At 42.2% G+C, this 14,064-nt stretch overlaps 1 protein-coding gene across 1 annotated transcript in view; it reads right to left on the reverse strand.

Annotated features, from left to right (window-relative positions):
* Window positions 1–233: 233 nt before the first annotated feature.
* LOC137369222 (fructose-1,6-bisphosphatase 1-like) overlaps window positions 234–14,064 on the reverse strand; it is a 48,332-nt gene continuing 34,501 nt past the window's right edge. Inside the window, exons 4-7 of the mRNA XM_068030073.1 lie at window positions 10,971–11,111; window positions 9,774–9,911; window positions 9,571–9,690; window positions 234–670 (exon numbers count right to left, since the gene is read on the reverse strand). Coding sequence (XP_067886174.1) covers window positions 479–670; window positions 9,571–9,690; window positions 9,774–9,911; window positions 10,971–11,111 — 591 coding nt within the window. The 3' untranslated portion in view covers window positions 234–478. The remainder of the gene's footprint in view (window positions 671–9,570; window positions 9,691–9,773; window positions 9,912–10,970; window positions 11,112–14,064) is intronic.

A 14,064-nucleotide genomic window follows, 5' to 3' on the forward strand; every position in this document is an offset into this window, starting at 1 on the left:
TCCAGGAATCCCTACCTCCAAAGCTACCTCCATGGGGCTGGGAAATTTCGGCCCATTGTTTGTATCTCATGCATACTTGAATATTAAAATATGAATAGTTATAATCCTGTTACTAACTTAATTATTTTATGATAAAAAACTTTTACTTTTTATTGAAAAACAAAATACATAGTTTCATCCAAAATATACAAACATGGAATAAAGTCATGAAGTAAAACGATGGACTGGAAAAGTAACTGATCCAAGCATTTATTTGGACTCCTTCATGACAGACTTTGTGCATGGATAGTTACATAAAGACAGACAAAAACTAATGCTGATCCGAGACACGCCTCAACAAGAACTTTGGTAATTAAAATTACATTATGATTAATATGATTTGGATTATCAAGTTGGAATGTTATTTTGCACTGAAAAAACATGTTAAGTCCAGGTATTTGTTCACAGTTTGTTACTAACATGACATCATTGTATGGCCCTAGTTGCAACTGTATTTATTTACAATGCCAAGGTATTCTTGAACATCTTCTGTGGATCCCATTATAATTGGTGATCGCTGGTGAATGGATTCCGGTTTAATGTCCAACACCGCCTCCGTACCTGTTGTGGCCATGCCTCCTGCTTGCTCTATAATGTACGCCATGGGATTGCACTCATACAAAAGTCGAAGCTATAAGAGAACACCCAGGAGGTTAATTTGACATGTAAAATCTTCCTATATGGTTGCCCAATTTACTCTCTTCGCAGTCATCAGAAACCTCATTCAAGCAGCTATTTTTGAATCAATGAGCACAGAATGCATCAGTGATACCCAATAAGCCCGCACACTTATTTCTAATAGAGGTCACTGAGTGTTAATCCAAAATCTTTGGCTGATTTATTCCTTCCTGAGCCCAATGTCTCATCACTGCCAGATCAGAGATCAGTTTACACAGCAGAGGCCAGAGAAGAACACTGAACTTCACTATATCACAATGTGTTTCATTAGCTCACAACAACATTAGGAAAGTGAAAATGTATTTCAAATACTAGTCAGCACCTGTGGCATTGCTCAGTGTAGGTTAGAGAATATGGCTACCCTCTTTTCTGTCAGTGTTGAAATTTCACTGTTGCCCCTCTCTGCTTCTGTTTGTCTGCTTCTTAACCCTTAACTCTCTTTGTCCCTCTGAATGTCGTTTTCTTTATACCGGGTGCAAAGTAGTTGGTGGCATGATATGTTAGTGCAAGAAACCACAGATAACTGCATTCTGGACTTGGGATGGGGTTTGAAGGGAAAATGTGACCCTGAGTGACTCCCTTCATATCATATGTGTTAGACTCACTTGTTTATTTTTCCATGAAACTTTGCACTGGAAGTTGCTGTTAGTGGGAGATGGAAACAATGTCATAGAGTCATACAGTTACAAAGCACAGAAACAGGCCCTTCAGCCCATCATGTCTGTGCCGGCCATCAAGCACCTATCCATTTTAATCCCATTTTCCAGCACTTGGCCCGTTGCCTTGTATGCTATGGCGTTTCAAGTGCTCATCTAAATACTTCTTAAATGTTGAGGGTTCCTGCGTCTACCACCACCCCTTCAGGCAGTGTGTTCCAGATTCCAACCATCCTCTGGGTGAAAAAATGTTCCTCAAAACCCCTCTAAACCTCCTGCCCCTTACCTTAAATCTATGCCCCCCGGTTAAAGATCCCTCCGCTAAGGGAAAAAGTTTCTTCCTATCTATCCTATCACTGCCCCTCATAATTTTGTATACCTCAATCAGGTCCCCCTCAGCCTTCTCAGCTCTTAGGAAAACAACCCTAGCCTATCCAGTCTCTCTTCATAGCTGAAATGCACCAGCCCAGGCATCATCCTGGTGAATCTCCTCTGCACACTCTCCAGTGCAATCACATCCTTCCTATAGTGTGATGCCCAGAACTGTACACAGTACTCCAGCTCTAACCTAACTAGTGTTTTATACAGTTCCATCTTAACTTCCCTGCTCTTATATTCTATGCCTTGGCTAATAAAGGCGTATCCAATATGCCTTCCTAACCACCTTATCTACCAGTGTTGCTGCCTTCAGTGATCTATGGACAAGTACACCAAGGTTCCTCTGACCCTCTGTACTTCCTAGGGTCCTACCATCCATTGTATATTCCCTTGCCTTGTTAGTCCTTCCAAAATGCATCACCTCACACTTCTCAGGATTAAATTCCATTTGCCACTGCTCCTCCCATCTTACCAGCCCATCTACATCGTCCTGTAACTTAAGACTTTCCTCCTCACTATTTACAACACCACCAATTTTTGTGTCATCTGCGAACTTACTGATCATACCTCCTGTATTCACATCTAAATCATTAATGTACACTACAAACAGCAAGGGTCCCAGCACCGATCCCTGCGGTACACCACTGGTCACAGGCTTCCACTCACAAAAACAACCCTCGACCATCACCCTCTATCTCCTGCCACTAAGCCAATTTTGGATCCAATTTGCCAAATTGCCCTGGATCCCATGGGCTCTTACCTTCTTAACCAATCTCCTATGCGGGACATTATCAAAAGTCTTACTGAAGTCCATGTAGATTACAGCAACTGTTTTACCCTCATCTACACATCTAGTCATCTCCTTGAAAAATTCAATCAAGTTTGTTAGACACAATCTTCCCCTGACAAAGCCATGCTGACTATCTCTGATTAATCCCTGCCTCTCCAAGTGGAGATTAATCCTGTCCCTCAGAATTTTTTCCAATAGTTTCCCTACCACTGATGTTAGACTCACTGGCCTGTGATTACCTGGTTTATCCCTGCTACCCTTCTTGAATAATGGTACCACATTCGCTGTCCTCCAATCCTCTGGTACCTCTCCTGTGGCCAGAGAGGATTTGAAAATTTGTGTCAGAGCGCCTGCTATCTCTTCCCTTGCCTGGGATATATCTCATCTGGGCCTGGGGATTTATCCACTTTTCAGCCCAATAAAACATCTAATACTTCCTCCCTTTCAATGCTTATTTGTTCAAGTATATCACAATCCTCCTCCCTGACCTCTACCCCTACATCGTCCTTCTCCATAGTGAACACAGACGAAAAGTAATCATTTAAAACCTCACCTATGTCCTCCGGCTCCACACATAGATTGCCACTTTGGTCCCTAATGGGCCCTACTCTTTCCCTGGTTATCCTGTTGCCCTTAATATACTTATAAAACACCATGGGTTTTCCTTTATCTTGTCCGCCAGTGTTTTTTCATGTACCCTCTTCGCTCTCCTAATTTTAAGTACCCCCCTACACTTTCTATAATCCTCTAAGGGGCTCTGCTGCCTTCAGTTCTTTGAATCTGCCATAAGCCTCTTTTCTTTTCCTTATCCAATCCTCTATATCCCTTAGCATCCAGGGTTCCCTGGACTTGTTGGTCCTACCCTTCACCTTTACGGGAACATGTTGGCCCTGAACTCTCAATATTTCCTTTTTGAATGACTCCCACTGGTCTGATGTAGACTTTCCTACAAGTAGCACTCATGTGACTCCTTAAAACAATTACCATCACCAGGGAAAAGAGTACTAAGATAATTATTGGAACTAAAAGCTTACAAGTCCCCAGGTCCTGATGGACTTCATCCTGAGGTCTTAAAAGAAGTGACGCTGAGATAATGGATGTATTGGTTTTAATTGTCCAAAATTCCCTAGATTCTGGAAAGGTCCCATCAGATTGGAAAATAGTGACTCTAACTCCACTATTCAAGAAAGGAGGAAGACAGAAAGCAGGAAACTACAGGTCAGTTAGCTGTCATAGGGAAAGCGCTGGAAAATATTATTAAGGAGATTACAGCAGGTAATTTAGAACCATCTCAATGCACTCAGGCAGAATCAAGATGGTTTTGTGAAAGGGAAATCATGTTTGATTATGAGAAAGTAACAAGCAATGTGGATAAAGGGAAACCTGTGGATGTGGTATACTTGGATTTCCAGAAGGCGTTTGACAAGGTGCCGCATCAAAGGTTACAAAACAAAATAAGAGCCCATGGTATGGGGGTAACATATTAGCTAACCAATCCTCTATCCATGCTAACAGGAAGCAGAGAGTAGGCATAAATAGGTGGTTTTCAGGTTGACATACTGTAACTAGTGGAGTGCCACAGGGATCAGTGCTGGGGCCTCAACTATTTACAATCTATATCAATGACTTAGATGAAAGGACAGAATGTATGGTTGCTAAATTTGCTGATGACACAAAGATAGGTAGGAGAGTAAGTTGTGAAGAGGACATAAGGAGTTTGCAAAGGGATATAGATAGGTTAAGTGAGTGGGCAAGATTTGGCAAATGGAGTATAACGTGGGAAAGTGTGAACTTGTTCACTTTGGCTGGAAAAGGAGAAAAGCAACAAATTATTTAAATGGAGGGAGATTGTAGAACTCTGAGATGCAGAGGGATCTGGGTGTCCTAGTACACGAAATACAAAAAGTTAATATGCAGGTACAGCATGTGATTAAGAAGACAAATGCAATGTTGTTGTTTATTGCAAGGGAATGGAATATAAAAGTAGAGCTGTTTTGCTACAGTTGTACAGGGCATTGGTGAGACCACATCTAGAGTATTGTGTACAATTATGGCGGCACAGTGGCGCAGTGGTTAGCACCGCAGCTTCACAGCCCTAGTGACCCAGGTTCAGTTCTGGGTACTGCCTGTGCAGAGTTTGCAAGTTCTCCCTGTGATCGCGTGGGTTTCCACTGCGTGCTCCGGTTTCCTCACACAGCCAAAGACTTGCAGGTTGATAGGTAAATTGGCCATTGTAAATTGCCCCTAGCGTAGGTAGGTGATAGGAGAATTGAGGGAAGGTGGGGATGTGGTAGGGAATATGTAGGATTAGTATAAATGGGTGGTTGTCAGTCGGCACAGACTCAGTGGGCCGAAGTGCCTGTTTCAGTGCTGTATCTCTAAATAAAAATAAATAAATAATTCTAGTCTCCTTACCGAAGAATGGAATAATTGCATAGGAAGCAGTTCAGAGAAGGTTCACTTGACTGATTCCTGGGATGAGAGGGTTATCTTGTGAGGAAAGGTTGGACAGGTTGGGTGTGTATTCATTGGAGTTTCGAAGGATGAGAGGTGATCTTATTGAAACATAAGATCCTGAGGGGACCTGACAGGATGGATGTTGAAAGTATGTTTCCCCTTGTGGGAGAGACTAAAAGTAGGGTGCATAGTTTAAAAATATGGGGTCTCTCATTTAAGACAGAGATGAGGAGAATTTGTTTTCTCTCAGAGGGTCATGAGTCTGTGAAACTTTCTTCCCTGGACAGCGGGGAGACAGGGTCATTGAATGTTTTTAAGGCAGAGGTAGACAGATTCTTAACAAGCAAGGGTGTCAAAGGGTATTGGGGGTAGGCAGGAAAGTGGAGTTCAGTCCACAAACAGATCAGTCATGATCTTATAGAATGATTGAGCAGGCTCGATCAGTTGAGTGGCCTACTCCTGCTCCTAGTTCGTATGTTATGTTCTTAACCAATCAGATTGAAGAATTGTGAAATATACACTGTAGAGTCGGACTAGGAAGTGTCAGTTAAAACAGTGAATTCAACGTCAAATTAGCTACAGAAAGCAAAGTTAAGAGGGAAAGAAAGATTGGATTGGATTTAGAGAAAAGACAAAAAGTCTCCTTATCTGAGGAAGGATGTCCTTGCTATAGAGGGAGTGCAGCGAAGGTTTACCAGACTGATTCCTGGGTTGGGGGGACTGACGTATAAGGAGAGATTGAGTCGGTTAGGATTATATTCGCTGGAGTTCATAAGATTGAAGGGGGATCTCATAGAAACCTATAAAATTCTAACAGGACTTGACAGGGTAGATGCAGGAAGAATATTCCCGATGGTGGGGGAGTCCAGAACCAGGGGTCAAAGTCTAAGGATTCGCGTTAAACCTTTCAGAACTGAGATAAGGAGAAATTTCTTCACCCAGGGAGTGGTGAGCCTGTGGAATTTGCTACCACAGAAAGCAGTTGAGGCCAAAACATTGTATATTTTCAAGAAGGAGGTAGATATAGCTCTTGGGCGAAAGGGATCAAAGGATATGGGGGGAAAGCGGGAACAAGTTACTGAGTTGGATGACCAGCCATGATCAGAATGAATGGCGGAGCAGGCCGAAGGGCTGAATGGCCTACTCTTGTTCCTATCTTCTATGTTTCTATGTAAAAATTAATCTCTTTTTTAAAATCTCCAACAATTATGCACAGAAAAAAAAGAGATTCCACACTGTAAAAGTAAATTTTCAGTTCCAGAGAAGTTGTTGGCAATAATTAAGACTTACCCATTCTGTTAAAAAGAGTCCTTAGACTGAACTTGATAAACACTAGGATGTGAGGACTTTACTTTTTATCTGCCACCAAGTTCAAGAACAGCATATCATTCAATGCTTTTGAATAGTGAGGCAGACAGCAAGAAGTCAATTTTGGGAAGCTAATGGCTGATTGGCACATCTTGGACAGCAAATTCCGGATTTTCTCATTTAACTCTGGAACTGTTTTCACCTGAAGTTGCTGTGCAATTTGCATATAACTACTGGCAAGCATAGTCAGCCTCATTGTTATTTTGACAGTAAGTTATGGACCCCTATAAATTTCACTAAAATGAAGATGTTGAAATTTGCCCTCTGGCTATTCTATAAATAATTTTTGAATTTTTTTTAAGCAGAAACTAAGATGTGAGCATAACTGTCAAGATCAACATTTATTGCCCATACTCAATTGCCATTGAGAAGGTGGGTTTTTTTAATTCCCAAAATATACTTTTTTCATAAAAATCTGTAAAAAAAATACATGACAAAACAGTTCTAAACAGCACCAAGTCAAAAAATACAAACAGTTCAAAGGAGGTCAGTTTCCTTCAATACAGGAGTGAGTTGCCTCACAACCCTTTCATTTCATTTTTCATGCCATATACGTTTTACAGCAAACGAAAATTTCCCGACACAGTTCGAGGGGTTTTCCATGGGTCCAGCCCCTCAGTTCAGCTTGGTGGGGGGACCTTACACAGTGGTCTTTCCCCATTGAGCCTTTGCTGCAGCTGCCCCAAGCTTTAGTGCGTCCCTCAGCATGTAGTCCTGGACCTTGGAATGTGCCAGTCTGCAACATTCAGTCATGGACACCTCTTTGCGCTGGAAGACCAGCAAGTTTCGGGCAGACCAAAGGATGTCTTTAACTGAATTGATAGTCCTCCAGCAGCAGTTGATGTTTGTCTCGGTGTGCGTCCCTGGGAACAGCCCGTAGAGCACAGACTCCTGTGTTACAGAGCTGCTTGGGATGAACCTCGACAAAATTTCCACACCTGCTTTGCAAAGACACATTCCAGGATGAGGTGGGCAACCGTCTCTTCCCCACTACAGCCACCGCGGGGGTATTGCGCAGAGGGGGCAAGACTTCGGGCATGCAGGAAGGATCTGATGGGGAGGGCCCTTCTCACCACCAGCCAAGCTACATCTTGGTGCTTGTTTGAAAGTTCTGGTGATGAGGCATTCCGCCAAATGACTTTGGCGGTCTGCTCGGGGAACCATCCGACAGGATCCCCCATCTCCTTTTCCCGTAGGGCCTTGAGGACATTCCGTGCAGACCACTGCCTGATGGATCGGTGGTCAAAGGTGTTTTCCCGCAGAAACTGCTCCACGAACGATAGGTGGTACGGCACGGTCCAACTGCATGGAGCGTTCTGCGGCAATGTGACCAGGCCCATCCTTTGCAACACCGGGGACAGATAGAACCTCAGCATGTAGTGACACTTGGAGTTTGCATACTGGAGGTCTACACACAGCTTGATGCAGCCGCACCCGAAGGTGGTCATCCGGATGAGGGCCACGTTGGGCACATTTTTCCTGCCCTTATCGAGAGATTTGAACATCGTGTCTCTCCGGACCTGGTCCATTTTAGATCCCCAGATGAAGCGGAAAATGGCTCGGGTGACCGCCACAGCGCAGGAGTGGGGTATGGGCCAGACCTGCACCACGTACAGCAACAACGTGAGCGCCTCGCAACTGATGACCAGGTTCTTACCCACAATGGAGAGAGTGGTGATTTTTTTTTTTTTTAATTTCCAAAATATACTTTATTCATAAAAATCTGCAAAAATTACATTGCCAAACAGTTTCAAACAGCACCAAAAAATACAAACATTGCAAGGGAGATCAGTTTCCTTCAATACTATCATGAGTTTCTTCACAACCCTTCCATTTCACAATTGTCGTGCCAATTACAGTTTTACATTTACAGCAAATGAAAATATTAACGATACAGTTCGAGGGGTTTCCCATGGATCCAGCCCCTCAGTTCAGCTTGGTGGGGGGACCTTACACTGTGGTCTTTCCCCATTGAGCCTTTGCTACGGCTGCCCCAAGCTTTAGTGCGTCCCTCAGCACGTAGTCCTGGACCTTGGAATGTGCCAGTCTGCAACATTCGGTGGTGGACAACTCTTTGCGCTGGAAGACCAACAAGTTTCGGGCAGACCAAAGGGCGTCTTTCACCGAATTGATACTCCTCCAGCAGCAGTTGATGTTTGTCTCGGTGTGCGTCCCTGGGAACAGTCCGTAGAGCACAGACTCCTGTGTTACAGAGCTGCTTGGGATGAACCTCGACAAAAACCACTGCATCTCTTTCCACACCTGCTTTGCGAAGACACATTCCAGGAGGAGTGGTGATGAGCCAACGGAGAGGTTTGCTAGGCAATTTCAGAGGGCAGTTAAGAGTCAATCACATTGCTGAGGGTCTGGAATCACAACTAGGTCAGACTGGGTAAGGCCAGCAAATTTCCTTCCCTAAAAGGGACCTAAGTAAATTAGATGGGTATTTACAAAAATCTATTAGTTTCATGGTCGCTATTACTGATAGTCTTTTTATTCCAGATTTTATTTAATTAACTGAATTTAAATTTTCCAGCTGCTGTGGTGGGACTTTAGCTTGTGCCCCCTATCATTAGTCCAGGCCTCTGGATTACTAGTCCAGTAACATAACCACTCTGCTACTGTCCCCAGCAATCCAAGTCTGACATTCAGAACTTCAAGCTCAGATTATTCACAAATTCACTCCGAGGCATCCATATTTGTAATGCATGTAGTTTCATTCAGATTTGCTCAGCAATGAGAATTCATGAATGCAAACTGCCATTGTTCATCCACACCATAGGGCATTTGAAAACATTTGTTGCACAAGAGGTTTGACAATTAGTTTCTAAAGAAATAATCCTAAATTACCAGGAAAATCAATACCCAATGAGATTATAAAGCTTTATAAAACAATGTATATTTACCAGTCTTGGGTACCACTGCTGGAGCACCTAATCCTACAGCTATTCCAGTTCTGTTGTTAAAAACATTGCAAACCCACAGTTCTGAATGATAAATATACAATTCACATCTACATTGAGATCCCAGAACAAAGTGAATCATTGAGATATAACCAACACAACATGCCTTTAAATGTCTACAAATAACTGCTCAGATAGCTAACAGTCTTGTGTAGAAGGCGATAGTGATTCAGTGTTTGCAAGTGGGCCTTCAGCATTCTATACAATACTAGAGTTAGAGTTCAGATGGTTTCTTTCATACCTTTCCATTAGGACTTTTTGAATTAGCTGGGTACAGGAAGATCCCTCCATACATCAGAGTCCTATGCACGTCTGCAACCATGGACCCAATATATCTCGCACCATAGGGAGAGCTACCATCCTGTGGGTTGAAGATAGGTGAAGTGACTTTCCAGAACTATGAAGCTGTCCTGTAGATAAGTGTGATGTTTTTTTTTACCATACCTCAGGATATTTCTTCTTCTTTATGTACTCTGTGACTGCAGAATCAAAGTACTTTTCATAGCCTTCATTAATACTGTAAATATTCCCCTTCCTCTTCATGGTCACATTCCTGTTCACCAAAATGAATTCCCCAATGGCCTAATTACACAAATTACTAAAGTCAGTGCATGTAATAAACACACAGTTTGAAGCTAAGAATGCATTGACATCTGAAAAATTAGTAACATTACATTACAAAGCATTGAACCTACACATTACTAGGAAAATTAGATTGCACTTCCAAGCTTGCATTTATATTGGCAGAGTTTTAATATGGACAGCTGGCAATGACAGATGGCAGGCTCGCATTTATAATAGTCTATAGTTTTCAAGGTAGGCTAAACTCTCCATCACAAAAGTGAAAGCAAAGAGACAATTAGCTTGTCCGCACATCAGAAAATGGCACAGACGGCGGTTGCACAATCCAGTGCTCCTGGAGGAATGGCTGCGCAGCGATCATCAATTCCTATAGTGAATTTCTTGTAGGTAAATATTCAGGCCATAATAAAAAAAATGTACTTTTACTTATGTGCTATCTTTAAATGAGAATGTGATTGTTTAAAATGCAGTCATTTCTTTGTTCAAATTTGACTTACGTTGCATTTCTAGTCACATAGATATAGTCTTTATGGGAAATCAGTATTATAATATGAAATCAGTGCTGCTAGCTCCTCTGGCAGAAAACCCCAAAGTGGTTTCTCCCACTCAGATATGCTGCTGGTGACATGACGTTACCAGCAGTAAACCTCAATGGTCACCTCCAACATAAAGAGAGGCTGGTGATTTTCTGGCTCAGCCCCCACTTGCAGGTTAGTAATCAATTACCATATGGATCTTCCCCAATATTGGGGAAGGTTCACCTGAAAATTACAGCTTTCTTTGTAGTCTGGAAACTTTTGCTAGTACTGATTTATGATTCTGTAAAACCTCGCACAGGAAGGACAATTGGTCAGTGATTACATAGAATTTTTTGTTGTCCATGTTTGGAATATGAAAATATCATGGACTAAATGTAATTGAATGAATTGCAAGGGGAGACTGCTATTGAATATAGAGTTTACTAGTTTACAAATCACAAGCAGATTTGATAGTCACAATTAAAATGCATATTTAGCACTGTGGTCTTTGACCAAAAAAATGAATTTTACAAGATCTTACCGGATCCAACATGAAGCAGTTCACTCCATTTCCTGAAGATAATACCAGCATTGTGGCGCTGCCATACAATGCATATCCGGCTGCTACGATGTTACGACCTGACTGCAAAGCATCTTTCTCATTTGGCTGGCCATCGCTCATCTTAATATAGAAAAAAATGGAGGTTATCAGATTGAATTATTAGAAATGGAAACATAAATGCTGCAAGTTATAGTATAAAAGGTGCACAGGGGAAAATTAATCTTCACCTGGAATTTGAGAGGTTATTGACAGCGAACTGTCAGCATGAATCTGACTACGACGTCAGAATTTAGCAGATTAACATGGAAATCCTGAAGTTGCTATCTGTCATTCACTGCTCTGCCACAGGCTGTGCTGTGGACTTCCTCCCCAGAGCCAGCAATCGGCAAAATCAATTGATCTGGAAAAAGGACTTCTCCTTTTCGACTCTAATATCACTGGTAGAAATCCCATTAAAAAATGAAGCCTTGTTTAATGAGGTATAACTGGGTAATAGTGATCTGAGTAAATTATTTATGATATTTCAGCTTCTATATTAACCACACATGTATGTCTTGATCTTTATTTTGCGCTGTAAAAATTTTTCAAAAGTGATTTGATTATTAATGCTTTTCATTTACTGGTTGGCTATTTGTGAGAATTCTTTAATGTGTCATGCTAGGCCCCACATCTGCCAAAAATGAGGCACATTAATTTTGTCATGAACATTGATTTTAAACTATCACTGGAATGAAGAAAACTTGTTAAACAGATCAGCCTTGGCTGGAAAAGGTTTTTGCATATTAACATACAGTGTTTGGAAGGGCAAAGCAGCCATTTCCTGACATTCAACCCACAATGGACTTTTGATCACCAGACGTCGAAGGTGGGGGAGCTCGCATTCCAGGTTGACTGTTAAGATGGCTGAATACACAAATGGACATGGTCAAACCAGCTAGTCACATGACTAACCTGCTGGGCAACTTGAGTTTTTTGAATTTGTACAAACAGTTTCGGCAGAGTGCCTGTTTGCTCCTGGACTGAGATCTCTCTCCTGTCTGCTCCCATCTCTTTCTCACAAGCCTCTGAATCCACTAAAGACACATGAACCCCAAGAGAGAAAAGTCTCCTACAGTGAACAAGACTTAAGAAGAATACTGGGCCCCAACGAAATGCAAGATATACCTACAATCAAGGACTCTACAGTGAGCTCGAAGAACCATAACAAAAACTCTTCAGATATTGCCTCAAACTTTTCCACTTTATTTTTCTTCTGCTCCTTTCTGTCTCTGTTTGCATGTGCATATTGCGTATGGATGCTAGTTTGGGCATGTCATGTATCCGTCGGCATTGACTGAATTAGAATTTAAATTTAAGTTTAATAAATTTTAACTTCTTTTAACCTAAGAAAGCCTGTTTGTGCTAGTTTCTTTGCTTTATAATTGGAAAGCTGTGAACAAGGATTCACCAAAGGGGAGCTACAAACACTGTGTGTTTAAAATTAAACCCCGTTATGGTAAGACCAAGTGAAAGCTGAGAGGGACCCCTAGACATCTTTCTCACCTGGTCGTAACAAATGTGATTGGCTGCTTGGACAGCTTGATGGCATCACTACAGCTCAATGCTGTGACTTCTCATTAAAGAATGCTACAATCTACTACAAATCAAGAGAGTTAATGTTTTTGCCACAGTGAACACTAGATCTCTCAACGCAGCTTTTTTCAATGTTGGTGGCGAGTACCCTTGCTTTGCTGCTAACCACAAAATCCAGGCCCTTCAACTATCCTGGCAGTCATGGAGATTTAGAACCATAGAACCCTAGGAAAATTATGGCACAGAAGGTAAAGCCATTCAGCCCGTCGTGTGCTTGCTGGCTGAAAAAACTAGCTGCCCAATCTAATCCCACCTTCCAGCACCTGGTCCATAGCCTTGCTGGTTACAGTACTTCAGGTGCCTGTCCAGGTACCTTTTAAAAGAAATGAGGGTTCCTGTCTCTACCACCATTCCTAGCAGTGAATTCCAGACACTCACCACCCTCTGGGTGAAAAAGCTTTTCCTCATGTCCCCTCTAATCCTTATACCAATCACCTTAAATCGGTACCCTCTGGGAATTGACCTCGCCACAGGGGTAAACAGGTCCTTCCTGTCTACTCTATCTAGGCCCCTCATAATTCTGTGCACCTCTATTAAGTCACCCCTCAGCCGCCTCTGTTCTAAGGAAAACAACACTAGTCCATCCAATCTTTCCTCATAGCTGCAACTTTCAAGCCCTGGCAACATTCTTGTAAATCTCCTCTGTATACTCTCCAGAACAATTATGTCCTTCCTGTAATGTGGTGACCAGAACTGTACTCCAGCTGTGGCCTAACCAACATTTTATACAGTTCCAGCATTACATCCCTGCCTTTGTATTCTATACCTCGGCCAAGAAAGGAAAGCATTCCGTATGCCTTCTTCACCACTCTATCTATCTGTTCTGCCACCTTCAGGGACCTGTGGACTGTACTCCAAGGTCTCTCACTTCTTCTACTCCTCTCAATATCCTCCTTTTTATTGTGTATTCCCTCGCTTTATTTGCCCTCCCCAAATGCATTTCCTCACATTTTTCTGGATTGAATTCCATTTGCCACTTTTCCGCCCACTCAACCAAACCATTGACATCATTCTGGAGTCTACGGCTATCCTCTTCACTATCAACAAGACGGCCAATTTTTGTGTCATCAGCAAATTTCCCAATCATGCCTCCCACATTTAAGTCCAAATCATTAATATATACCACAAACAGCAAGGGGCCCAACACTGAGCCCAGTGGAACGCCAATAGAAACAGCTTTCCATCCGCAAAAACATTCGTTGACTACTACCTTTTGTTTCCTGTCCCCAGAGCCAATTTTGGATCCAACCTGCCACATTCCCCTGTATCCCATGGGCTTTCATTTTACTGACCAGGCTGCCATGTGGGATCATGTCAAATGCCTTACTAAAATCCTTGTAGACCACATCCACTGCACTACCCTCATCAATCCTCCTTGTTACTTATTCAAATATTCAATTAAGTTAGTAAGACATGACCTTCCCTTAACAAATTCATGCTG

Source organism: Heterodontus francisci, chromosome 4, assembly GCF_036365525.1.
Source record: "Heterodontus francisci isolate sHetFra1 chromosome 4, sHetFra1.hap1, whole genome shotgun sequence".
NCBI lineage: Eukaryota > Metazoa > Chordata > Chondrichthyes > Heterodontiformes > Heterodontidae > Heterodontus > Heterodontus francisci.